Source organism: Falco biarmicus, chromosome 1 (assembly GCF_023638135.1).
Source record: "Falco biarmicus isolate bFalBia1 chromosome 1, bFalBia1.pri, whole genome shotgun sequence".
In the NCBI taxonomy this organism is placed as follows: Eukaryota; Metazoa; Chordata; class Aves; order Falconiformes; family Falconidae; genus Falco; species Falco biarmicus.
In genome coordinates, this window is record NC_079288.1 from 57,635,569 (window position 1) to 57,663,233 (window position 27,665).

At 48.6% G+C, this 27,665-nt stretch overlaps 1 protein-coding gene across 3 annotated transcripts in view; it reads right to left on the reverse strand.

Annotated features, from left to right (window-relative positions):
• The window catches only part of CXXC4 (CXXC finger protein 4), a 57,009-nt gene extending 29,694 nt beyond the window's left edge, over positions 1-27,315 (reverse strand). The window contains exons 1-4 of one of the 3 annotated variants that reach the window (XM_056349821.1): positions 26,943-27,315; positions 26,702-26,778; positions 23,116-24,360; positions 2,052-5,748 (exon numbers count right to left, since the gene is read on the reverse strand). In XM_056349821.1, coding sequence (XP_056205796.1) covers positions 5,704-5,748; positions 23,116-24,189 — 1,119 coding nt within the window. In that variant the 5' untranslated portion in view covers positions 24,190-24,360; positions 26,702-26,778; positions 26,943-27,315 and the 3' untranslated portion in view covers positions 2,052-5,703. Of the gene's footprint in view, positions 1-2,051; positions 24,361-26,701; positions 26,779-26,942 lie in introns of those variants that run through there. The other 2 variants (XM_056349829.1, XM_056349812.1) reach the window with 2 other exon arrangements.
• Positions 27,316-27,665: the final 350 nt, after the last annotated feature.

A 27,665-nucleotide genomic window follows, 5' to 3' on the forward strand; every position in this document is an offset into this window, starting at 1 on the left:
TTAGGCAACCTAGACCCTTGTCTCGCCGGGCTACAGCCTGCCACCAGCATGTCCTTTGTTCTGCCTACCTTAGGCAAAAGTGCCTTGCTGAAGGAGCCAGCTACCCAGCCAAGCGTGCCCATCCTAAAAACCAAATGGCAAAGAGAAACAAAGCTATGGTGGCGGAGGATCCCGATGTCTTTGCTGATGCTGAACTTCACCTTCCTTTCCTCAGATAGTTCCAGTGGTCTCAAACTTTATCATATGTTCTGCAGTTATTACCGAGATGTATTTCTTACCTTTATAGATTTTGGGGCCACCTATCCAAGCTCACCATGCACTGGTGACTGGCTAGATCTTTACAGTAAAGGAAGGTAGAACTTACAACTAAGTCACCTATATAATATATTCCAATTTCACAAGCTATCTTAGTAAAGCCCATGGGAATCTGTGGAGGACTGAAGCCTCCCAGAAGGCATGTTGCCCTGTATCACTAGACCATTCGTAATTTCAGAATTACTCCTTGGAAAAATGTAAGACAGCACTCAAATAGCTAGTGGCAAAACCAAATGGAGTCCAACACAGCCTAGAAGAATTGAGCTTCCACACAAAAGGGTATTTTCCCTCCTTTTAATAGTCTCAGTAATGAGTTTGTCAGTTTGGGCTTTGAAGAATTACCTGCTGGTTGTCTGGGATTTTTTAAATTTTTTTTTTTTTAAATTAAAAAATAAAAGCTATAAAAAGCTAGAGGTAGTTTTAAACTGCAAGGTTCATATCTGGGGCGAGTATTTCTCCAGAGCTGAGGGACGTTTTTCATTCAGACTAGTATAAAACAATACTCATGGGGAAAAAGAAGTTGAAAGAGAAAGCATTAAAGGAATAGGAACTCAGAGACCTCTTCTCGCTTCCAAATCGACCATCTCATGAAATGAGTGTATTTCCTCCCTGTGAATTCTATATTTAATCCAGAGAGATCACTGACTACGCCTGAGCAACCTGGCAGCCCTTTTCCTCCTCTTCAAACAGACCTCAAGATTCATTCTTGGCATTGTCTAATGAGCGGCCTACGTCTCCCAAGAACACATAACCTTACGGATTTCAATGAAAGCAGACAGGATCAGTGGAAAATCCACTTCTATTCCCTTCACTATTGTTGCTTTCTTTCAAAAACAAAAGGCTAGACCAAGGCTTCCCCTGGAAAACCAGCTGGCATTGAAGGAATCTCACAGACCAAAGGACCTACCTCTTGTTTCAAACTCTTTCAAAATCCTGTTTTGGCACCTAAGAGCAGGCATTCTGTTTATTAAAGGAATATTCGCAGAAAAAGACATTCTAGATTTCACCAAAATCAGGCCGGCACAGTCACAAACCTTCTCACCTATCTGAAGTTGCTTTAAGTAGTAAGGGGAAATAAAATGGCAAGAGGAAACCATTTCCTTTGCTACTGTGTAGTTCATGAGGCAGGTAAAGAGCAGAACCTTGAACTGAGAAGCAGCAAACCAAAAACGAAGATACGTCATTCTCTCACAAACTGTATCTGTAATCCCAAATACTCTAACAGCAACAGGGATGATCTAATCTCAAGACTGTTTGTTGCAAGAGTTACAGATGAGATATCACCGTCGTATGCTTTTCCCTACAAAGCTAACTGCTAATTTATCACATCGCCCTCACTAATCCACTCTTTTTATACAACAGAGGTCTGTGTTAAAGGGTTGAAGGCTTTTCTGCAATCCGTCTTGCTTCTACTTCACTACCTTCTCGTAGCCTCAAAATCTCAACGTAACATTCCCAGTCTTAAAAAGGCAGTATTTTTTTTTTCTGCTATTTAAAAAAATCCAGAATACAATGTTACCTTCAGGTAAACAACTTAGGGAGTTTCCATCAATTGCCAATTGAGAAGGAATTAGTTTTGTAGCTATTATACCATCACTTCATAAGCATTCATTCCCATATGCAAGCCTGAGGTCAGCATTTGGACCTGCTTGCTCATTTTGAGGATTCTTTTTTAAAAGAGGTTTTCTTTGTTTAAGATCCCACAAACAAAACCTGTTTATGGAAAAAGAGAGATATTTTGAATACTAAAGTCCTTTATTCAACAACACAGAAATATCACAAAAACAACTTTACTGGGCAAATTGAATGTCTTTATACAGTTTTGTACATGCCCCATAAGTGATTATTTTTTTCATAAATACACTGTTTTCCAAAACTGTTTTTTTTCCATAATTGCACAAGCATACATACACCTTACACAAATATCTATTAGAAAATTTAATAGATAACTGCACAGTTCAGAAATAGGAGAACACTGTGAAAGGAGTACATTTCTGTGGCCTGTGTTTCTGAAAAAACCCTCCTAGTTCCCTGCAATTGTGAAAATGGAGTACTTTCTAACATAGGAGCTGTCTTTTATTCACTAAGAATACAGTAGAGCTCAGCGTGAAACTGCCAAATTTAATAAAAACAAAATCTGAAACATTTAGCTGTTACATGAGAACCCACTGTTTGATATCGCTATGCATCTAACCATGATCAAAGACCCACTACTGCTTTTTGCTGAATGCATTCGACCCTGAATAGTATGTTCATTTAACTACTTTCTTTCTTCATTATTTGATTACAGATATAGCCCATTTAAAGACTTTATATTCTTTAACATTAATTGTAGGACTTACAAACCAGGGGTTCTGTACAAAAGCGAGTATTTTCCCTCATAGGGAGGGTCTGTTATTAATTGACAGAATGGGTATGTGTGCCTCCCTTTCAGCCTTACCATTTTTCGTAAGTTTATCTGGGGTATGCCAAAAATGCTTCCATTAGGCTTAGTGCTCACACCTAGAAGATGGCAAAAGTATGTTCTGCCTTTTTTTTGCCACCTCCCCCGCTTTGTGCTTTGGGTTTTTTTTTTTACATCATGAGAATGAAAGACAGAGTGGAATACAAATTTTCACACTGCAAAACGGTACCGGACCTTGTGAAAAGCACAAATTTGGTAATTAGAACTGGACAATAATCCAATTGACAAATATGTGCGTAAACTGGGGGGTAGGGCTGCAGTGGAGAGAGACAGGCCAGAAAAGGGATTTCCTTCTTCAAACATCACTAATTAAAATGCTCTATGTGCACTACATCATATAAATACTGTTTCAGCAAAATCTAAAAATCTGATGGTGCAAAGAAACAACATCCAAAATGAAAACCATACAGGTAAATCAAAGAAAAATCAACTCTTGTTCATTTTCAGTAATTAACAGGTTTGCTTGTTTGTTTGTTTGTTTGTTTTAACAATTTTGAATTGACATGTAAAACACCACAATTACAATATACAGATCCATCAGTTCTTTAAAACAAAACGACAAAACAAAAAAAGAAACCACATCAAGACATGCAACATTAGGGTATTAGACAGTAAGTACATTGCTATGAATATCTTTGTACACCTAATGTAGCCTGAACTTAATTTTGCCTCTGCTTCTGTAAGAGCAATCACAGTTTTCCAAAAAAGCAAGGCAAGCTTACCAGCCAAATGTGCAAATAAGGCTTCAGTTTGTAAATCAACCAGCATTTTGGTAGAGAAGGCCTTACAGAGCTCGTATTGGCCTAGTGGTCAGTAACAGAGGCCCTAACCAAAAAGTTTCCAACACAAAAAAAATCTGTACACGGCTGCCATACAAACAGACGTAAAGCTCATTGAATGGGTATGGGTTGAGTATTCAACTGAGGATCTCTCACAAACTGTAAGAGGGGCACCACGATAGAAGCATTTCAAGTGTGACATTCCATCTCTGAAGCCAGGTATGTGAGGTCATACGACGCAAAGACACAGGCACAGGCATTGACCCTAAGTTGAGGACGCAGGTGTAAGCCCAGCCCGCCCGCGCTCCCCCAGCTATCCTGTGTCATCCATGCTCTGCCCAGCCCTGCTGACCCAACACGAGTGACCTCAGGAGGTTTCTGCTCCTCCATCCCTCAGTCTTCGCTTTCTGGGCCATTCCCAACATCCGCCAGTCCTGTGAGCTCCCCCCACCCCTGCCAAAGCTGGCGTTTCCCCCCGCCTGCATAGGTCCCACACCGCAGCATTCCCAGCCCATCCCCTGTTCTTCACCAAGTGAATGTGACCAGGGGCCAAAGGCCGAAGTACTTGGCCAAAAATGGAGAAAGTGCTGAAACGACAGCAGATTGGAACATGCTGTGCATCATTATCTGGTTATTTCCATGCCCAGCACCTTGTCTGTGAAACTACTGGTAGTCCTATCTTGTACAAAATGATAAATCTATCAAATACATGGCACAACAGCATTCGTTTACTTTGATGGGATGGCCTTCTCGCTCATGAGTGGTATGACGAAGCCAAGCAATAAAAAGCAATGATCAACTGATAAGTATCCCTAAGTTCAGTATCCTCCATATTTTTTATGACATGTGAGTTATATCCCTCCGTGCGCTGCCTTTCCAAGGAGCAGGCATCTCCTCTGCGCAGCTAGAGCAGGAAGAACGGCAGAGCATTCTTCTGTGGGCCTAAGGGACCGGCCGTTCAGCAAAGCCGAGATCAGTCAACCAAGAAACGTGAAGGGAAAAGCGGTCTTTTTTAAAAACTTTTTTTTTTTAAAGTTCATTTTTATACTGCAAAAATATCCAGGCTCTCAAATGAACACAAGTGCGAGACCAAAACCAGTCCAACTGTCAAAACTCACTTAACTGTTATAAAGAGTTCCACTTGGACCAAAAATATGGCATTCCACTTAATAAAATATTTACTCCGTTGACTGAAAATATTACATAAGAACTCATAGATGAAGGGTAATTAGGCTGAATCATAGTTTTTTCTAAGGTCTCATACTCACTTTGTTTTGCATCCTAGAACAACCTTTGTATAGACGACTGGTTTTGCACATCTGCCTATGCTGGGCACTCCACGTCAGGGCACAGTGAAAAGCAAGTCAGACACCAGACAGCATTTCTGGAGAGATACCCCAATGTAAAGCTCCTTTAGAAGCAATGCAAGTGTACAAACCACTACGCTAATACAGTGCTTGAAAGATTAATTTTAAATGTTACGTCTTCCCCTCTTACACCACCACAACGGAAGGTAATTGCTAGATGTGTCACAATCTTTTGATCTTGGAAAACTTGGCATCAAGTCTCTATGGAAGGATGCATGGTAAAACAGTGCTGCTGTTGCTGCTGCTGCTAAACAACGAGCAAAATAATAGTTAAAGCTAGAATTTTATTGCTCCGGATTTAACTCGCAGAACCACACCGTTGTGTACAAACCGTTAATCTCCATAGATGCTCAGACATGATTGTCTCCTTGTGTCTAAACACACAAAATACAAGCGGCTATCTGTACAGTTTACAGTACTGAAACACATATATTTGAAAATGAAGTATAGATATGTTACTTTTCAAAGATACATGACTTTATAGCAGGGGTTTACCCAAACTTTTTTTTTTTTTTTTTACAGCCACTTTAAAAATAGACAACAACTTCACTAGTATAGCTAAGTTACATCAAAGAAGGAATCAGTGTACTGAATGTGAAGAAGCTGGCCAATTCCCCAGGCTCCCAGATTTTTGTCTTTTGCTTTTGAGGAAACCCCTATACATAAATGAAAATAGTATCTGAGTATATTCTTCAATGGTGGACTAAGCAGTTTCTTAAAACAAGACTTTAGCTTGCCATTCACTTCGGACTGCCTTGAAAATAAGATACACTACTGCTTAAAAGAACCATCGGAATGCTTCAGCGCTGGGAACAGGTGTTCTCTAAAAAAAAAGCAAGAAAACAAGTTAAGCTTTCTTTTGCGGCATTGGCATACTTGAGTTCTTCTAGTTGTTCTTTTCCTTTACATTTTAGGCATACTTTCAGTTATCTAGGAACAACATGATGCCTCACATTGCTCTACAATAAATCAAAACATCCTTTCTCCAAACACACCCCATTTTAGAATCACACGCGATACATCATACTCGGTATATACCACACCTAACATGCTCTCTTCTCCTTAGTTAGTTAAACAAGGTAGTCATGGAAATGTAAACATTGCTAGAAAAAAAAAAAATCTCCTGGAAAATAGTGCTTTTAGAACAACCACACAGTTGTACAATGGTTTCTGCCTGTGCCTTGGCATATGGGATGTGCAGCCATGGCTTGGTGGGTTTGCAGGTTAGACACACGCTTTGGCAAGAACACTTCTTTTGATCAGGGAATAATGAAGGCATTGATCTGTCATTCAGAAACTGTGCTCTGTCTACGGACGCCTTGGGAGCAGAGGTTGGCATTTTCAAATCTCAGGCCAGTCACCTCATTCCACATTTAGGTTGCAATGCAGAAAGCACTTAAGCACATCCTTGACTTCATTTCAGCGAGGGAAACATCCTGCTGACTGCGGGGGGGGGGGGGGGGCTGCCCAGACTGCCCCTGTGCTTCCTTTTGCATGCATGCTAGACCCTGGCTTACACAGAAATAGTCTGCTTGCAGAGCTGACACCCTCCCTCCTTCCCCCGCCTGCTGTCCCCCACAAATGATACCCACTTGCATTCAGGTGCCTCCATACACATCTGAGTCCAGGAAAATTCCCTTCACAGCTTTAAAGTACCACATACATGAGAGACTGAGGCGCTGAGCCTGCAGGGGCCGTGAGGTACTTCTTGCCCTCAATTTCCTTCAAAGTCAAAAGATGATGAAAGTGCCCTTGAACCCATGCATCTAGACCCACGTCTCTCCTCCAGAACTAATGACCACGCACTGACCAGGGAGGCGAGAGCAAGCCCTGAGATGACTTTGTATCAGTCAGTCTCAGCTCACAAGTACCTGTTTCATTAACAACTGCCCACAAATAGTAGCATCACATCTGATTAAATTCCCCTAAAAACAAAACTCTGGAAATATGCAAATAAATACCTGTAATGAAAGAGTTCTCACTGATTTTGCTAGTGTCATATACAAATACCATGTCTCTTTCTGAAGGAATTCTTCCATTTTTGTTTCAGGAAAGAGCTTTTACACATTTTCCTATTTTTTTGACAAAAATCCCCAAACCATGGACCCTGCAGTATACAGTGTGCCTTGTACTTGAAGTCAGAATATATCTTTCGGAATTCCAGGGAACTGCTTATTAGTATGGCAAGTATTTTTTGTTGAATAATTAGCCCATTTTGTGATAGTCAGCCTCAAGCAGTACACAGCTCCTCTTTTTGTAAAAGCCGTATGAAAAGGGAGCTGTTATTGTTATGTTTATCGCTCATGCCCATGAAAATACCAGAGATGAAAATACTTCTGCTGTGTCACCAGAATTCTGACCTGTGGTCAATTCAATACCCTCTCCCCCTCCGCAAACATTAGGGTTTAATAAATCATCCGAAAATTAACTTTCAAAGACAATGAGCTGGTCTGTTGAATACAATCGCCCTCACCAGTATGAGTTTTCTTTGTGCCGGTGGTCCAAAAGTAGGAATTGCTCCTATCCACCCTTACCAGTCCCTGTTCTGCCCCATTATGTGTGTTTAGCCTAAGCACAAGTAGTGACAAAGCGCAGCAGCCCTCCTCCCCAGGTACACCGAGGAGAGCTAATGCAGTTGCTAGACCATCCGCACCGGTCTGTGTGGGCTGTAAGATGGCTGCTGAGAGTGAGGTATACAGATTTATAATTTATAAAGAGGTTGACTGCAGAAAAGGCTGGAGTTCAGAATGACAGGAAACAATCATCCGACTAAATTGACCTCAAAAGAGCAGCCAAACATGCAAATGTATTAAACCCAATAGATTGCCTTCACCTGAAAACTAAATGTAATACTCCGCTGTGGGTCCATCTGCCTAAACACAAAACCACAGCTAGACAGAGAGATTTAAAGACATAGTGACTGAGATGGCCTTTATTTATTTTCTTGCAGCATCAGGTTGAGTTACTGTCAGACGTTGTCATATCAGCTGGAAGTAAAGGTGCAGTGTCTGATTAAAAGGTCATTCAGACATTTAAATACACGGGAAAATATTTTTGAAGGGCAAAGCTGTGGTTTAATAGGTGTGCTTTTGAAAAACTACAAGATAAGGAATTTTGCATCCACGTACCGAGTTCTAATTAAAGATACACATTTACAATTAAATATCCATTGCGCTAACCCCCAAATTGGGAATGAATTATTAATCCACGCTTAAACAAAAAAGAAAGCTTTTAGAATTGAATAGGTGGATCGAGTTAAATCTAAACCAATTTACGTGATGAAATCCATAGATTTTGCCACTCCACGAATCAAGGCTATTTCCAGACACAAGGCTATTTCCAGACAAAAAGAGACCCTTCAGCCCATTTAGTGGTTCAGCACACCAACGTACGAGCTTAAGTGCAATGACCATCTACCGCCTGGCTGTATAAACCTGGGAGTCCCAGCTGGGGAATCAAACTCTCGGCAAGATTACAGCGCATCCCTGGATCTCTGTGCTGCCAGCAGGGAATCGTTATCCTGAGTGACAGGAAAGACAGATCCCCTGGAAGCCTGGGGAGGGGTGGCAAGGAGCACAACCAGAGCTGATCAGTGTGGTTTTGCTGTAAAAACCTTCGTTGCTCATGCCAGTGCAAATGCTGACAAACGGCAAGCTCGCTCCCAGGAGGATGCTCAGAAACCCGCAGCCCTGGCTTCTCCGAGCAGGTAATGCCATAAAGCATGGCGCTCGAGAGAATTTATCCCTGCACAAACCTGGTATGAAATGACCTCCATGCTTTCAAACTCTCTATTCTGTTCCCTTCTTGCCGGCTTTCACTGCAAAAGAAGTAGCTCAATCATCTGAAATCTGAAATTTTAATTGTTGCCTTGAAAAATCAGCTTCATATAGGCAAGCAAGCACACTACATTTTTGGAGGAGGAGGTAAAAAAGGCAACGGAAACTAACAGAAGAGTGAAAATCCCTACAATGAAGCAGCAATGGAAAAACGATACCTACGTATGTATCCTGGTTGCCCCACACAGACACATAAAAGCAGACCTGTGCTACGTGTGAGCGTGTGTGCATGCGCTGCCAACGCATGAACACCGCACATTGGCAGGTGCTGTAAATTCCTCACCAGAGACTCTGTTTCGACAGCTGTGCTCTGTATTTTCACAGCGAAAGCATCCATTAAAGAATGCTGTCTCCCACGGCCCCCCAGAGTGAGCGACTGGCCAACTGATGGAGCAAAGCGTGGGGTGCGAGACAACAGGCTCTGCTTGCCCAGCCCAGCCCCATCCCTTGGCAGGCTCGTGCCTACAAAACCTGCCGGAGATGCCTCTCTCCTCGGCTCTCTGAGTCTCGCAGCTCACAGCAGCCTGAAAGATTTGGTGTGGAGATTAGGATTCGGGAAAGCTGGCCGCTCCTGCTTGGGATGCTGTAGCGTGGGGTGCAGCCCAAATTCACCGCTGCATAAAGTCATCTGCATTATGATTTTCTCCAAGGCTAGGGAATCACTTGGGTTGAGATGAACCACATTGAGAAATAAAATAGAATAATAAAACATATCAGAGTGCTACATGATTATGACCTAATACTTTACCAATGTTAAAAGATGTTGCATTATGTAAGAAACCTTTGATGTTTGATCCATGAGCAAAAATCCTGCTCTCATTGAAGCAAACTCACACATTGGCTACAGCAAATTATTGGCCAGGTGTGGCATTCCTCACTCCTCTTGAGGAGTCCTGGCTGAAATAATCCAGCTCAACAGAGGCCCTTTGGGAAGTATATTGCATCTGAGGCATGTTCAACAAGATCTGGGCTACCTGACAGTCTTTACAAAGATCGACACAACCACAGAAATAGACAGCGGTTAAGGAACCTTGTCCTTAACAAATCTCAAATTCACATGGCAAGGGCAAACGAAACCAGTGTATTCCCCAAAGCAGCTGGACCAGTGCTGGCCACAGGAAAAAACGATCTTACCAAGGTCTGCACAGAACCCTACGCGGGTTTTGCAGCCTGGAGGACAATCCTTTCTTGAAATGCCTTCCACAAGAGAAGCAGTTTGGCACTTAGGCCAGGCAACATAGAGCATGAAATCTGGCCCACTAAGTTATATACATATATATGTACATATATAGATACATGATCAGAGATAGAGAATGCTGGTGCTCCGCAGTGGCCGAAAACATTAGCTGAAAAGCCATGGCACCTGCACAAAATGCAATTTGGATCCATCAGCAGCCCAGCCCAGCCAATGCTGACCACCACTGGCCACAAACCAGTGACTGTATGCAGTTTTCTTACGCCTGTGCAAATGCGGGCTACACACCTAATCAGCCTCAGAAACTCAAGCAACTGCCAGCAGGAAAGCAAACTGGCCTTTCCTCCACATCACGCCTTGTATTTTCAGTGCCGCAAGCTAATCTAGGTGTCAGCTTGATCACGCTGGAAATGACATCAAATATACACACAGCGTTGCTCATACATAAACAGCGCAGAATCTGGTGCAAATCCACGTGCTCCAAAACTCACTTTCTGTCCCTAATTTCCCTCTCTGGAAAGCCCCTTCCCCAGCCACAGGCTGGGCTGCAGGGCACGCGTGGCGGTATGGACCCAGCCTCATGGCTGAACAGGGCTGTGCGCCTCACTGGGACATACTGGTGCACAGCAGTGACACCATCTCCTGACCCACAGGCAGCGGCTGCCCTGGAGCAGTGCCCACGGCTGGCGGCGGAGGGATGCTTGCCACCTCCCCTGCACCAGCCTGCTCTGCCACCACTAAACTAAACGCGGTCTGGACAGCATCTCCCCTCCTTACTTGCCTAAATACCGAGCCACCCAGAGAGGAAAGCAGCCTTTGAAAGTATCTATGGCCCACTTTGTTCCGCTCATAAATATACATTACCTACAGCAATGACTTTGGGGAAAACCTTCTGACGCTCACATTCAGCTCACACAGAGTCTCCTTGAATGTTTTTCTTCAGGCAGGGAGGCTTGGGGGCAAGAAACCGGTGTGTGCATTGCATCTCCTGGAGATGCGGAAGGAAGGAAAAGGCAGAGCCTGGTGCACAGCGAGTTTCCCCCAGCCGCTCCGCTCCCTGCCCGGGAGGTATGTTGGGAGTCCCACCGTGCCCACACTGAGGGGGCTGGCTGTGGGGTGACGAGGCGCTGCTCCTGCACGCGTTGCTGCTTCAGCACACACGAACACCGGCTGGCATGACAGAGCTCTGCGTTGGAACAGCCCGTGCCTCCAGCTCCTGGCATCCTCCCAGCCAGCCGCAGGCCCACAGGAGAGACTCGCCAGCTCTGGATGAGGTGTGAAACAGTCCACGAAGCTGCTGCTCCCCACAGCTGCCAAAATCCCTGGCTGCCCACTGACGCTGCACTCCTGCTCGCCGTACGTGTTATCAGGCAGTAACAGATGTCTTCTAATAACAAGCTTATTATTGGACTTAGCAGATAAAAAGGGACGCGTACGGCGGGTCAGAAGCTCAGTGGTGAGTTTGCTTCCACAGCCCACCTTAAAATATCTCTCCCCATACCTGAGCTACAGGCCTGTGTCCCTTCATACCAAGGATGAGATTTAACACTTACTTTAAAAGTCAGCTGTATTTGCCCCGAGAGGACATGCATCTGTGTGCTGGCAGTTATTTTGCCACTTGCACCACGTATCTCTCAGGCTGTATTTGAGACAAACCAGATTTAGAACATACCAGATTAGGAAACTCATTTGACTTTCTCCACCACCAGCTCCACCAAGTGAAAAGTAAACTTCCGCCACGGGACGCTGCAAACAGAAATTAAAAAAATGTGCTCCTAGTTCAGGGCCATGCTTTGAAAACCCATCTCCTCTCAAACAGCTCGTGCAGAGTTAACCTCAGCAGATTTCAGTGGGGCTAGCTGGAGAGTAAAGGGTTTGTGCCCATGGTCACGGATATCAGCCGCTGTAGGGCTGGATCCTGCCACTCGGACTCGGCATCAGCAGCAGGCAGCAGCTCCCCAACTAAATCAATAGGATTAGTCTGAGGAGTAATGCGTTTCTCCACGGCAGAAAGAAAGAGCAAATGTGCCTCTCATTTACATTCAGTACACACCACAGTTTATTTTCTATATTAATTTTTTTCACTTTATATATGAGATTAAATTTGGAGAATGGGTAAACAATTTCACTTTTTTGATCTGAAAAAATGCATAACACCACTGGGGAAAACAGATGGCAAATATAGATGAGAAATCATAAGGAATCCAGACCAACGCTGTCAAAAGAAAAACAGCTCAGTCCCAGGACACGTTAGTGACGGAGCCCCTCTCGGTGCCGGCAAGCACCGACAGCTGAAGGCAGCCACGCCAGCTCTCAGCGGAGCGGCTCGCACACTCCACCGCTGGGCCTGGAGTCCCCGGCAGGCAGCTCGAGCCGCTAACCATTGCTTGCACCGAGGCTGGCAGCACAAGCGTCGCCCCAGGATGCGGGCAGGCTGCTGGAAAGGTACACATCTCCTCTCCCCCTTCCCTCCCGGGCGGGGAGTAATTGGCTGCGGCCGCCTTCCAGCACACTCCCTCCCTTGTGCCAGCGCAGCTCTTTTGGCCAGCGAGCCCAGGGACGGAGCCAAGTCTCCACCTCTGCCGTCCCGCTCACTCCCGAGGGATGCAGCCGGCTTGGCCGCCAGCTTGCCCGTGCCTGGCATCCCGCGTGCAGGGCTGGCAGCACCGGGCAAGCCGGGGTCAGGAACTCCTCCTGCCGTCTGCCACCCGGCAGCTGCCTTCCAGCTGGCCGCTCTCCGGCCTCAGACAGGGCTCCCAACTGCTTTCTGGCAAAGGCAGCAGGGAAGACATCCGAGGTTTGGGGTTTCAGCTTAGGGGTCTCTCCTAGCTCACTGCCAAAGGGATCCACGCTTCTTTCCCTGTTCCTGCATCTCTCCCAAGCACTTCATGCAGTCCCTTCGGTTTTTCAGTTATCCCTGAGGATGGGGCTGCTAGACCTGCTAGAGTGCCTATTCAGCTTATGTGACTATTTTGCCTTTTTCTATTTATTATTTACATTCCAGCGGCATCTGAAGGCCTCAGGCAGGATGAGGGACTGTTTCTGCTGGTTCTGCCTCTCAACCAGTAGGTCTGGCCCGTCTCCTGCTTTTTCAGGGACGGGGAAGGGCTCGTACAGTCTCTAACACAGTGTTACTTCAGAGCTAAGACTGATGCTAAGCAGGTCAGAAAAGCTGTCACCCGGTGCTCCCATACTGACGGTGGGAATTAGCATCAAATAGCCAAATATTTTATTAGCATAAAGCAGAAACCTCCGTTTCTGAGAAAAGTTTTATAGAGAAATTCTTGGATGCAGGTTTGTTACCACCATGCAACATAAACCCCAAATCCCGGCAATGCAAAAGACACTGAAAAGGAAATACCCACACCACTGCTCAGCTTCTGCTTTTGCCTAGGACCCGCCTGGTTACTTCTGCTGACTCTCTTCTGTCAGACATTATCAACTAGAAGTGTGCCTGCCTTCTGCAATAGATGTACCATGTGCATACACCTCCCCCCCTCTCTCTCACACACACTACCATTCACCTTCTCCCTAATCAAATCTCTGTGAAGACCATCCATCAGTCCCTATCATTTATCCTTCCCACACACACAAGCTCACAAAACAGAATTATTCTTGTTAACATTCATTCCATTAATGAGAAATCCCTGCTGGTTCATCATCCAGTGGTACAAATCTTTGCACTCACAGGCTGACATCTCTATCATCCTCCAAACTGCTGCTCTGGGGTACAGTAATCTCTTACAGACTGGTCTCCAAGCAGAGGGGAGGCACGTTTCTCAGTACCAAACCTAAATTTAAATCTCTTTCCCCTAGAGCTGCTGAGGCTTCAGCATATTTTTCTCCTGCATGGAACCTACAATCGGCTATGATGCCTCATTGGTTAGCTAACTCCTTCTGTCCTTTGGGATTTTTCATAGGCTGTTGATAAAAGAGCCAGTGAAAAATATATCCATTGAATGTTTGGCCTCTGCTTGCTTGTTTCTTTTTCTGCAAAATTCGGGGGAGGGCGTGGGGGGTGGGGGGGAAGAGAAAAAGATTCACTCCAATGCAGTACTCAGTCAGTTACCTGGGCTGAGGGAGTACTTTCAGCCCATGCCTAAGACTGGTTACAGGGGCCAGCTTGGCTCTCTCACAGCTGGTGAGCGCCATGTATTGCCTGATTAGATGCAGAGAGAGGAGCAGCAACACAAACTCTTATACAGCAGGTCACCACAATTCCTGACTGGAGGGGAAAACATTAAAAGATTGTAAATGGCTCTGAACCCCATTCATTCCTGGGTATGTCTTCTGAAATTTTCAAGGATGACAATTAAGACCCATCTCAGTGATTATTTTCATGACACTATCACCTCTGATGGACTTTGACCTCCAATTTATTTTACATCAGCTTCTAAGCAACCAGCCAACTGTGATCACTGCCACCCAGAGCTCAGATGAACTGGTGATTTAGAGGGAACAGGTTTTACATCATTACTAAGCTTGTGTCATTGAGTCCTCTCTCACCCACTCCCTGCTGGCTAGCTATTCCAACCCACACCCCTTCCAAATATATTTTCTCCTCTTTTGCTCACTCTAAAACCAACAGCCTTTGTCTGACTGATACCACTCACTTTGGAGATCACGTATTTAACAATATATACTCCTTCTCTCTCCCTTTCCATTTATGACCTCTTTAACTGCACCACGATAATCACACTCTGCCCTCCCTGTACCTTCTACACAGATGGCTAAGAGCTCTTCAGCTGTCTTCCAAGGCTGCTGCACCACCTCTGCATCCCCCACCCAGCAATCAGGATGTGCAGAAGGATGGATGTCACTGAACCACAGTTGTTTTTGGGTATTCCTTTCGTGACGATGGAGCAAATTCTTTGTCTCAAGGTAGTGGAGACTGACGTGCTGTCAGCATGCTCCAGCTTCCCTGGGACATGCGGTACACACCACCAAAGAAACTTCTAAGCCCAATCAGTCCTTATGCAACAAATCATCATTTTCTGCCTTTCATATGCAAGCATCCCCTCCCTGTTTCACATCTGTCAGCTTGTCTGTACAGATGCCTTTATAATTTCCTTAGCTCTTGAACAACCTGTTTAGATCATGTGATTCCTCCCATACCATGTGCTCACCCCAATGCCCAAACTCTCTCCATGAATTCTAGTCAATTTGAAATATGAATTAAAGAAACTGGATTACCCTGCCAACAAGGGCACGTGGAAAGCCCTACTCACCCTCACCACGGTCCCCTTCTGCTGTATGAAGTCTTGGCCTTCCCCCTTAGAAATGCTGTGAAGACTGTTACCGGTGAGCTCTTCAGCTTCCCCACCCGAACTATTAGTGGCAAACCTCCTGCTCACAGCAGCAGATATATTCTGCACTCTTCTCACCAGGAGAGATCTCACCATCACCTTCAGCACTACCATGGTACCCTGCCCGTCAGCAGATCACCTCCCGTGCTCGGCCAGTCTGCTCCAAGGTAACTGAGTCACTGCTACGGAGGAGCAGACACAACCTCACCAAGGCTTTGCATGTTATAACAAACCCTCAACCACTTTTGCATCCTTCTCTATTTGAGCACTTGGCAGCTCTTTCCTCCTCCTCTGTCCTCATCTTAGGTGATATGATATCCATCCTGAACTCCCTAGGATTTCCCATCATTTTCCAGTATTTATTAAGTTCTTCCCTTCACCTCAAATACTAAACTGCTTCTCCACTTCCTAAACCACTGAATAATCTCTCTCACTACAATAACTCCTAGTTACAAATAACTCCTAGTCAAATGAAGTCTGATACCAGCTAACAGGGATCCTACACAGAAGTACAACAGAAACCATGACCACAGCAGTCTGGAACTGAAAGGAACACTGTCCTGAGACAGGAGAGGTGCAAAGATTTAAAATGTCCAACCCTTTAGAGACTGAGATAAAGGAAAATACTGAAGTAGTGCAAGAGAAAGAATAAAACCCTATAGTGCATAAGGGAAAGGCATTTGATGAGTTTGCTGCCCACCAAGAAAGTAGTATCCAGCATGACCCAGGCTGCCTTTATTCCTTTTATGTTCTCATACCTTACTTGGCACTGGAGAGCCTGGTTAAACAGGGAAGAATGGAGAAACTCTGGAAAACGGCAAAAAAATTACACAGGCTTCATGCATACCTGACTATGGAATTTTATAGCGTTAGTTAAGAGGAAGCCTAGGAGTTCCAGGGAGGAGAAAATATTTCCCATAATGTCTGAGAGTAGAAGTTAACAAGCCTGCTGGGATCTTTTTAGCCCCTGCAGAGCTAAGGCTTCAACATTATTAAATGGCTGTCGCATCTAAAGTATGGTGCAACATAACTCAACACACAAGAGGAAGCGCAGGATGCTGAAATGGGGGATGACTTTAGATCACGCCGCAGAGTAATTCAATTTCAGGGCAGGTGTTTGCATGTGACTGAACAAGACACGACTGTGGAAAACAATAAAGGTACCCAAAAGAAGAGGGAAGACAGACACAGCAGGCTGGGCTCTCAAATAGCAAAAAAGTGTCAAACGTAACTGCATGCTTCAAGACACCATGGTTCAGTACAACCATTCAAAGCGGATGAGCTATCAAAAATTACAGACGCTACAGAAGCAGAGAAATGCTTTCTTTGGATGGTGGTACTCCTCAGAAGACATGGTATGTGCTGGCAATTTTTAAGCACATAGTCGGTGACTCAGGAATTCTTAGCAACTGAGGCCAAGTCCCAGGGACTTTCTTAGGGTGACAGGAGTTACTTTCTCATTCATCCTAACTCACCTGGGCCCATCTGCAAAGCTTAATCTTAAAGCCTTTCCCTACACAACCAGCAGCCGCTTCCCACTGCAACCAGCAATTGAAAGGATTATGCTGTATTTGATGAGACAAAGGTGTACGCTCTAGGTTTGCCTGCTTAGAAATATTTCACCAAGCCTAACCCTTAAAATACATGCACGTTAAGAGTTGGAATACTACTAGTTTTCTTTTTGCAGATACAAACTTTCAGGATATTTGGCAAGCACATGTTCTCAGTCATTGCTACGCATCAAACGCATGACACAGCGTACAGAAATTAGTATCTACCTTTTGTTTAACTCTCTAGAGCACGTTTATTTTGAAAAACAAAAAATGCAGTACCGGGATGCTGGTCTTCAAAAGGGACTGCTTTCTGACATCCTAATTTATTCGCCAAGTGAGCAAAGTCTTCCCTGACTTCAGTAAAGGTGTTAGAATTGCATGGAAAATGGCTCAAAAAACCCAATTATATGAACATATATAAACAAGCAGACAAAAATTGAGACTGTAACTTGCTGTTTCCCACTCTGACTTAGCAGTATATAACACAATATTCACCTATCTACCAGATTAAATGAGGCTCCCTACATGAATAAGGCATGATGTGTACAGCCCACAACATTTTGTACAAATGCAGAATTGATAAGATTTTCCAGAAGTCCTGTAGCTGGCATAAGAGTCCAAGTCATGATGGCTCTATGCACCTTCAACTGAAATACGTAGTTCAAAGTGACTTAGACAATTTGTTGGAGGGAAAAAAAAAAAGAAAGATAAAAGAAAAAAGAATTTATTATGCTAATTACTGCTCTAGAAAAAAACCTGGCTTCATTCATCATCTTTCTCACAATACGTGCAACTTGTCCAGCCTAAACAATACACAGAGATTTCATTATGTCAGCTTAAAAAATTAGACTAACCGATCAGTCACGACACTGAAATCCAAAGTCTGGCACAGAATCCCGATGCCGCAACTGTATAAGCTATATTAGTACTTAGAAAAATGTGCAAAGAACTATTCAGTGCAATCAAAATGCAGAAGCACCACAACCCGTTAACCTCTCTTACCATACGGACAATTTCACTGGCAAACAATCATAGTTCAATGATTTAAAGCAAGCAATTTCCAACGCAAGTAGAAAGCAGTGTTTGTATGAAAGAGGCTGTTAAGCCTCTGCCTGACCTACAATTTTGCTGAATTCCTTGAAATTCTGTTCAGTTCAGTACCAAATCCCACCACTAAGCTATTACCTGAGGCAGGAGAAACTTAATTTTTGCTCCCTTTTAACAAACCACACCATATCAAACAGCAGTTCATATAATGTATATTCTAAATTGAATGCTAATGTCATGGGGTTTGGCCACTTTCTTTCCTTTATAAGTATCACATGAGGAAAGGCAAACAACACCACATGAAACAGTTCAACAGAAGACATCCAACTCCATCTCAGAGGCTATCCCTTGTGCTCAGTAATTTGCCAGAACTGTATGGAGACCAACAGCTTGATTCTGCTGGGCTCTCAACACCTTCCCCAACATCACATCTCCCACCAACCACAACGCATTCCCGCCTTGCAAGATGTGATCTTAATGCAGAAGTCAAATAGCGTCAACAAGATTTCCAAGCAGCAGAAGAGATCAGGAACCGGTGAGCAAAGACGCCTGCAGCTGCTCTGGTCTGGTCTCTAACAGAGGTGGCACTAGGAGGCCCTTGTGTCATCCCCAAGAACCCCTGGCGGTCAAAAGGAGAGCTCATCGCCAAATGTATGTTTATCGCAGACATGTAAAATCTGGATGAAAGTGACAAAAGCCATTGCAAAACGTTCAGCAAAGGTCAAAACCCGCCAACTCGCCCTGCCTCTTGCCTCCCCCCCTTCCCTGCCAACACCATCGCTGCAGGATCATGCGCCGTGCTGGAAGCCCCCAGCAAGGGCTCTCGTGTGGTGCCAGCAGCCAGTTCCAGCGCCAGGTGCCCTCCCCGCAGGCTCAGGCCTGGGAACGGAAAAACAAGAGCACTCTGGCAGAGCACAACGTGCACACACCAGGAGAGAGGACAAAACCAGCAATCAGGGCTGATCAGGGTTTTACTGCTTGTAGCCACCATGAACTGCACTCAGGACTGTGGCTCCAGCTGTAAACGCCCAGGGACAGGGACTGCTTCTACGCCTGCTTGCATCACATCACACATGGGGAGCCTCGGCCAGATGGAGGGCAACAAGGCAGTGGCAGGGAGGAGAGCACTGCCACACAGCAACACTGCAGTGAAGAATGGCAATGCAGGCTACAAGGTGGTCTTTCTTTCCACCTTCCAGTTAGCCACTTGGATCGTGTTAGCTGCCTGCTCCTTATCACGCTTTTCGGTTCCCCCTCCACACTACTCAATTCCATCGTGCCGTCGCTTAACTTATGCATGTAATTTAAAGCTAGATAGACGGCAGGGAAATTGCTTCCTCTGAGGCCCCTGCTAATTGACCCCTATCCACAGAGCTCAGCAGTCTTCCCTTAACAGCGCTCACGCGCGCTACCACAACACGGAGTGCAAGTTCGGAGGTTGCCAGCGCAGCCTCTCTCCCCCGTGGCAATGCCATATGGTGTTAAGATTTTCAGGATCAGATGCCGTTCCTGCTGAAATCAATCATCACAACCCTATCCCCGGCAAAGGCCATCTCAAACTCCCGCTGGCTGGAAATGCAACTCAGCGAGCTTCCTCGGATTTGGATGCTGGTATTTACTATTCCAGGTCGGTATGCAAATGTTTACTTTAATAGCACACATATCAATTAGTGGGGCTGTTACGAATAAAGCAAGTGGCACCAGCTATGATGACAGCATGCCCAAACAGCAAGGATCTCACGTTTGGGCCGAACCCTTCAGACCCTGCCAATGCGAGTCAGCCCTTCTGCCTGACACTGCTGCCACGCTAATGAAAACGAAGAGCGGGGCAATTGAGATTCACACCCTGAATCAAAATGGTTTACGTCAAAGAGAGGGGGATGTAAAGTAACGTCAGGCTCCTAATCTTCATAACCTGCAGAAGTTATAGACACGTATACCAATCAGAGGAAAATAAGTAGTCTCTATGGGTAAATAAAGATTATGTCTCTTTAAGCCGACTGTAAATCTGAATGAATGCAGAATATACATACACAAGTAGGCAGCGTGCAACGTGACGTCAATCTTATTTTTATAGATTTATTATTACCGTACATAAAATTTCCTAGTAATAATAACATTCTATGAAAAATACTAGAGCATCGGGACACTTTTAACGTGAAAACAGTACAAGAAAAATAGGAAAAAATAATTCAAGTCTTTAAAAAAAAATGCTTGGGGGGGAAGCATTCCATTAAAGATGCAAGGGTCAGGGACTGGAAAGCATTCATGTGAATCTGTCTTCAACTCCATGTACTAACCTTGAGAGTTATATCCTAATGCCTTCATTGCACCAGTAGAAGAAGAGATTTAAAGGAAAAGGAGAGAAATGGTTTCTGTGGGACCAGCCAGTTTATTGGTATTATTCTCATTTTTCGTTTATTTTGTTTTTAAACACAGTTCAGCCCCCTGCCTTGAATCACTTCCCCAGCTCGCAGCCACCGTCGATCACAATTCACAAACCTTACAAGCATGTAGTGGAAAGCGAGCCCTTCGATCCTTGTCGTGTTTCCACGGAACCATGCCCACGGAGGTGACGGGGGATGACCCACGCGCAGACCGAAGGAGCCCCAGCAGCTCGCCACGCAGGGAGGCTGCCCTCGGCCACCCCCAGCCACCGCTGCTGCCACGGTGCCCCCATGTAGGCCCTGTCACTCTCCCACACCCTTCCAGCTGGTGGCCTTACAGCCAGAGCGCTGCTGCTGCACATGTGCTTCAGGCAGCCCTGCTGTCACTCTTTATTAGTTAGTTTAAACTGGGGGGGAAGGGGGGGAGGGGGGGAGAAGAGGAAGAAAAGAAGAAGACAGAAGAAAAACCACCATGCAAGAAAGTTACTCTTCCTCTCTTATTGAAAATCCACATTTCTGTAAGGAAATTAGCCACATCCGTGACGAAACTTTGCGCTGGGCCATGACCTGCAGAGAAGCGATGCCTTACTGACAACCCCACAGCTGGAAAGAGAAACCTGCTTCGCTCGAGGCATGACATAGCGGCAGAGGAGCCTTTTGTGTTTACGTATCTGACGGATCACAAACAGGAGAGAGGGAGCAGGGGAAAAGAGAATGAAGAAAAGAAGCAAAGGCAGGTGGTTATGAAGAGTACACAAGTGGCTAATAAAACCATGGTTTTTACTAGTCACAGCAGTTAAACAATTTTAACGGGCGGCATTCTCATAACACGCCTGAGCAGTTTTTAAGGCCGTTGAACACCTCTGTCAGGAGCAAGGAAGTTCTGGAAATGTGCTCAGAGATGCAAGCAAACCCACAGGAAGATCTGATAACGTCCAAATTCGTTTCTTCCAGAGATAGCTCACTTTCTGCACAAATCGATAAGCCATCAGAACCTATCATTTATCACAAACATTAAATCCCAGCAGCGTCCTGGTTTGCAAGCCTAATGAGGGAACCTGGCACACAAAGGCACCCCCCATGCTGGGTGGTGCAGGGGGGATTCTCCACGTCTCTGCTTCAGAGGAGTCTCTTTTAGGCCGTACTCTGCATGATAATCTGTCATTAACAGACCTCGGGCATTAAGGATCTTCTTTGCGAACTTGCTATGAAACCAACAAAGGCGTTATCACTGAGAAATGTCTAGCTTCTAGCACCTGGGAAGTCCGTCCTGGTCTTTCTGCATTGGTGATGCTGGGTCACCGCGCATTCACAAAGAAGGGCTAAGAGGATGCAGAGCTACAAATCAAACTTTCAGCAAGGACAGTTCGCTCTTGCAAGGAGGAATTGGTTGGTTTGATGAGGCTGGTTAGGTAAGAGTTAATGGTATCAGCCAAACGTCAGTTAAATCCCCGGGTGTTGCTTTTGTCCCATGGCGGTATCAATACCAACACCATTATCTCCATTTATTTAATGCAGATCAAATTAATGGGCTCTTGGTGTTGCCTGGAATCTTTCCCTGGAAAATCCCTCATCCCACCTCTTCTTGGAGAGAACTGCAAGCAACGTGTAAGGGAATAAACTGCTCTGCACAAACGCGCACACAGACACCCAGACAGAGGGAAGTTGCAATTTCTCACTTAGTTGCCAATTTCTGTGACTACGAATCTTGGTGTCACCCAGCATACGCTACTCCTCTGTACTAAATCCATCATCCTCGACACCTTCAGACGCATCTGATCCGTGTGTCTAACCAGCAACACTATAATTTCAATAATGACAAGGGAATAAGTATGATTACTAGTCTTTCCTCTCGCTTGCTACCTTTGCCTAAGGATATCAGCCGATCGCCGTTTTCCTTACGGTTGTGTATTTTGGTTCCCATTGTCTGTCGTGCCCCATACGTTAACCGAAATGTCTGTGACACAGGATCTGCCTGTCTCACACGCCTAGCCAGCCCGAAAACCTGTCCTCACAGCTCTGGGAAACGCGGTACATTTGTCAGTTCTGCAGACACGTCGTAAAAATAACCGTATGTACAGTTTAGTCAGAAATCAGTCCAGTCATTACCTGCACTATTCTTCCATCGTGTTTTATACACCATGAGCGGGTTATTTCGTGAAAGATACTGCCAAAGGGATTCCTTGGGCACGTTTCACCGACTACCAGGCTCTACGGCCAGCTGTCTTGGACAACGAGCTACCAGCCAACCCGGAGATGAACTCGCCATTACTTCCCCCTGAACTTCCGACGGCGGGAGCCAGGCGTTCGGCTAAAACTTTCCCTCTCCCACCTCCCCGTCCCTACAAACCGCCCCGAATCGTCATGAAAACAAAAACAAAACAAAACAAAACGAAAACCAGAGGAAAAGGCAAAAAAGAAACCAGAGCGAGCCAGCAGTCTTATGGAAACAGCACGGCAGGTTAAACCAGGCGAGCAGCGTCTCGTAACGGCCACGAGCTGGCGGGGAGGGGGCGGGCGCCCCCCGGCTCTGGAAGGCTGGGCGCGGCGGGGGTGCCCGGCGGGGGTGCCCCGGGGGCGGCTCTCCGTGCCTCCTCGGCGGGGCCGGCTGCCGGGGCCGGGGCCGAGCTCGGCGGGGCGCCGCGGGGGGCGGCGTTTCTCTTCCCTGCGGGGCGGAGAGGGGGCGGGCGGCGGGACAGCGCCGCGGGGGGCCGCGCCCGCGGCGGGGGCACCCTCAGAGCCTGAAGGAGGCCTCGGAAAAGGGATGCTGCATCTTGAAGCTAGACAAGAAGCACTGGAGGGGGGAGGGCAGGGGGTTGAGGAGGGACGGCGGGAGGCTGGGGAAAAAGAAATCATCTCCTCTGACCTCTAGCGAAGTGCCCGGTTTTTTCTTAAGCTCTTCACATTTCCTAAATTTGCAGATCTGGTGTCCCGTTTTGCGGTTCCTGCAACTGCTGCAGACTCCACAGTTGATGAGCCGCTTGCAGGGCACGCACACCCCGCAGCGTTTCCGCTTCTTCTTGGCGGGGTTGCCCGCCCCGGCCCCGGCCCCGGCCCCGGCCCCGCCGCCGCCGGCCCCCCCGCCGCCGCCGCCGCCTCCGCCGCCCCCCGCGCCGGCGGCGGCGCCCAGGGCGGAGGCGGGCGAGGCCGAGGCGTGGCTCTGCGGGCAGTCCGCCAGGTTGGCGATCTGGAAGGCGCTGTCTGTGACGGCGGCCGAGGCCGCGGCGGGGGAGTGCAGGGCCGTCATGACGATGACCCCGGGGGGCAGGGAGAGGCCGCCCAGCGCCGGGATGGCCGAGAAGGTGCCGACGCGCTCGGGGAGGTTCATGATCTCGGCTTCGGCGGCGCCGCACTTGAGCTTGTTCATGCACTCGCCGGCCAGCGGCCGGCAGTGCTCGGGGGAGAGGGTGGAGAGGAAGTTGCCGTTCGCCATGGGCAAGGCGGGCTGCTCGGCCGGCGGGCAGCCGGGCTTACCCAGCCGCTGCGCGTCGCTCCGGTGGTGCATGCCGCCCCTGCCGGCGTGCAGCGAGGAGGCGGCGGCGGCGGCCGCGGAGGCGGAGGCGGCGGCGGCGGCGGCGGAGGAGGGCTTCCTCGCGCCGCCCGCCGCGCCGCCGCCGCCGCCGCCGCCGCCGCTGCCCCAGAGCATGGCGGTGGCGGCGGCGGCCGTGGCGGTGTCGCAGTTCCAGGGGGACATGCCGATGCGGGCGGCGGCGGCGGCGGCGGCGCTGGGGAAGATGGGGGTGGTGATGCGAGCGATCTTGGCCGCCTGGGGGAAGGCGCCGCCGTTGGTCTTGTAGAAGGTGGCGAAGGAGCGGTACCTCTCCATCTCCGAGTTGTAATCCACAAGGCTGTTGAGGGCCCCCTCGGGCAGGTGGCTGTCCTTGGGCAGCCCCGGCGCCTCGGGGTTGGGGCCGCTCTCCACGCACACGTTGGTGTTCATGGTGGCCGGGGGGGTCGGCGGGGAGGGACGGGGCGGGGGGGTGGGGGACCGGGGGGAGAGGGACGGGGCGGGGGGGGGGGGTCGCTTAATCCTCCTCCTCCGGGCGCATTCCCGCGGTCGGTGCCTGGCCGGGCAGCCGCTCCTCCTGCATCCTCACGGGAGCTGCCGCAGCTGAAACACAGAAAGTCATTGCCGAGGGGGTGCGCGCGCGGGGGGGTCGCCAACAGTCACCCCGGGGTGGGGGGTGGGGGGCGACGGCACGGGCGGGGGCTCCCGCCGCCGTACCCGCGGGCAGAGGGGGCGGCCCGGGCGCAGCAAGCCCGGTCCCGGGACAAGCCGGCGGCACGGCGGGGGGGGGGGGGGGCCGGGAGCTGCCCACCTACCCTCTCCACCGGGGAAAATTAAAAGGCAGTGGAAAAAAAAAAAAGACGGGAAGGGGGGAAAATAAATAAAAGGAATTAAAAAAAAAAGAAGAGGGAGGCGGGGGCAGGGAGCCGCCAGCTGCCACGGTGTCCTTCTGCGCCCGGCGGTCATTAGCTGCCTGCCGGCACAGCTGGCTCCGCCGGGCGCTGGTCGCGGCGGCACCGGGCCCCCCCGCCGCGGGGCGGGGGGGCTGCCTGCGGGCCGCGGGGGAAACCGGGGCTAGGTTTTAAAAAAAAAAAAAAAAAAAAATACTTCAGGCAGGCAATTTCACAGCTTGTGATCCCGGCGCCTGCAGCTGTACTGAAGACGGAGTATTTATCCTAGCCTCTCGGGAGGATTCCCCGCCGCCGGGGGCTGCGCAGGGAGGGCTGGGGCGGGGGGGGGACACGGGCACCGGCACGGGGACAGCCCCTCCGCGGGGGTCACAGCCCGGGAACGCTGGGGGGGGGCACGTCGTTGTACCTGCTGAACTCGCCCCCGGCGGGGAAAGATGGCTTTCTGCCCCAGGGTTAGGAAAGTTTAGATGGGGGTAGGGATACGGGGGTCGCTTGATTCCGCGCCCCCCCCGCCGGGAGGCGAAGGGGGTATTTTAGTTTATGGCAACGAGGAAGGTACATTATGGCAGCCTGCGCGAACTAAAGCAAAACATAAACATAACTTTAAAAGCCCTCAGTTTATGAACACTGCCTCTTTGTTTTCCACATGCTCTACCTGAATAGTTTAGATATTTCCAGCATCTTTTCTGAGGTAGGGCTATCGATCAGAAACGTTCACTTGGGAGACACTCGTGGGGCTACGTCTAGTTTCCAGACTCCGGTATGTTTAGTTCAAAACGGTTATCAATTACGGTAATTACGATCATAATTAGATTAATGAACCGTTTACAGCCCAACCTACCGAGTGCAAAAACTTGATCTTCTCCCGACGTCGTGCACTAAAAAAGCGGACTCTATGTAAACAAATCCAGATGAAGGGAGCGTAAATCTACAGCAGAAACCTCACCCTCGGCTGCGGTAGGGACTGGCGGGCGGCTTTCCATCGGAAAAAAAAAAAAGACCCCGAGCCCGCAGGAGCCACCTCTGTGCTTCCACGTCAGGGAAAAACCCAGACTCGCTGCCTTCAGAGGGCTGGTGGCAATACAAAGGCTGCCCCGGAAAGCTCTAGGCTAAGCGTCGTCTTGTGGAGGGATGCGAAGGATTTGCATATAGCAAAAAAAACCAAACAAACAAAAAAAACCCCAAAAAAGAACAAAACCCAGACACCACAAAAAACCTTCAACCCTTTCCCGTTTTCAGAAAGGAAAACCTAGCCGCATGTCCTCGATAACAACTACTCAATAAAACTAGTTTTGCCAGACATGTGTAGGAAAGCCACGCATCTGGTAAGGAATAAAGCGTTAGCGTTCAGCCTTTTATGCCAGAAGTCAAGTAACGTACGCATTTTCTTGCCCTATTCCCCCCCAGCATTGAAGTGGCTTCTCTCCACAAAAGCTTCCCTCGCTGGCTACCTCTCCTCTCCCCGCAGCCCTCTCTCGGGGTTTATTGCCACCAGGAGCGAGAAAATGATGGTGCCCACCAACCGGGTCATTATTGTTTAATCGATGCATCTCCGGAGCATGAAAAGGGTACCCGAGACGCAGTTATTGATCCACCAGCACCACCTCAACTATCGCCCTCTTTTCCACGAATGAAATAAATAGAAATTGCTAGCCGGGCTTCGCGATTCTCTCCCTGCTTAAGCTAAATGTGACCGTACATGTTCAATATTGCATGTCTGCTCTGCCAAAGACAGAGAGATCAAAGGTCATATTTAACATTCAGGAGGAGGGGCGGGTGCAGATTAATTAATAAATTAATATAGCGGCGCCTTTTATTGCCCAAGTCTAGCATCAATCTACTTTTACGATCCAGAGAACAAGAACAAAAAAGAAAAAAAAAAATAAAAGCTCCCGACAAAACCACAAAATTAAAAAAAAAGAAAACCCACCCCCCTAAAAAAAAATAACAACCCCAAAACAAAACAAAAAGCAATCCACGACAATTAAGGGGGGAAAGGAGGGGGGGGGGGGAAAAGCAAACCAGTCACTTACCAGGCTCTTTATTTGGGGGGGCTTGAGTGTGCAGGCGCTACCAGCCTGTCTGCCTTTAATTAGTTGCACATCAGTCCCTAACACAAAGAAGAAGAAGAAGAAGAAGAAGAAAAATATCCAGATGTGCCTTGGCAGCTCCTCAATTACAACTTTGATACTTGTAAACAAACTGCGAGGGGCGGTGGGGAGGCTGGGGGGGGCGGGGGGGATAAATTAAGCCGCCGATCCACTAAACAAATACCTGTAAGTGGCTTTTTTCCCCCCTCTCCCTCTCTCGCTCGTTGCAGAGAAAGGAGGGGGGGGGGGGGGGAGCCGGGGAGGCGGCGGGGGGCGAGGAAGGAGCAGGCACAGAGGGAGTGTGCGTGTGTGCGTGTGCGCGGTGGTCTCTGCCGCTCGCCGCCCGTCTCCCGGCGCCCGCCCTCGCACACAGCGCCGGGTGTGCGTGTGTGCGCGCGTGTGGCGGGGCGGGGGCGGGGGCGGGCGGGAGGCGGCGGCGGCGGCGGGGCGATCGCCGCCGAGGTGAGGGAGGACGCAGGGATGCGGGCACCCGCCGCCCAGCGCTGGCGGGGCCGCCGCCGAGCGGCGCGCACGGGCCGCGGCGCAGCGCGGGGGGCAGCCCCCCTCCCCTCCCCTCCCCTCTCCTCTCCTCCCCTCCCCGCGGCGCGGCTCTGCCCGGCACTGCACGGCACGGCACGGCACGGCACGGCACGGCACGGCACGGCGGGGCGCTGCGGCCGGCGGCCGCCCGGTGCGGGGTTGCCGCGGGGGCGGGGCCGCGGCGCGCCGCAGAGGGGAGGCGGCAGGCGGGCACGGGGAGGCAGGGCGCGCCCCGCCGCGCCGCCCTCACCGCCCTCCCCGCGGCGGGCGGGGAACCGCCGGGAAACTTTGTGCCCCGGGAAGTTTGCGGGGGGCCCCCGCCTCGCCCCGCCCGGCAGCGGCGTTACCGGCCGGAGCGGCGCCCGCT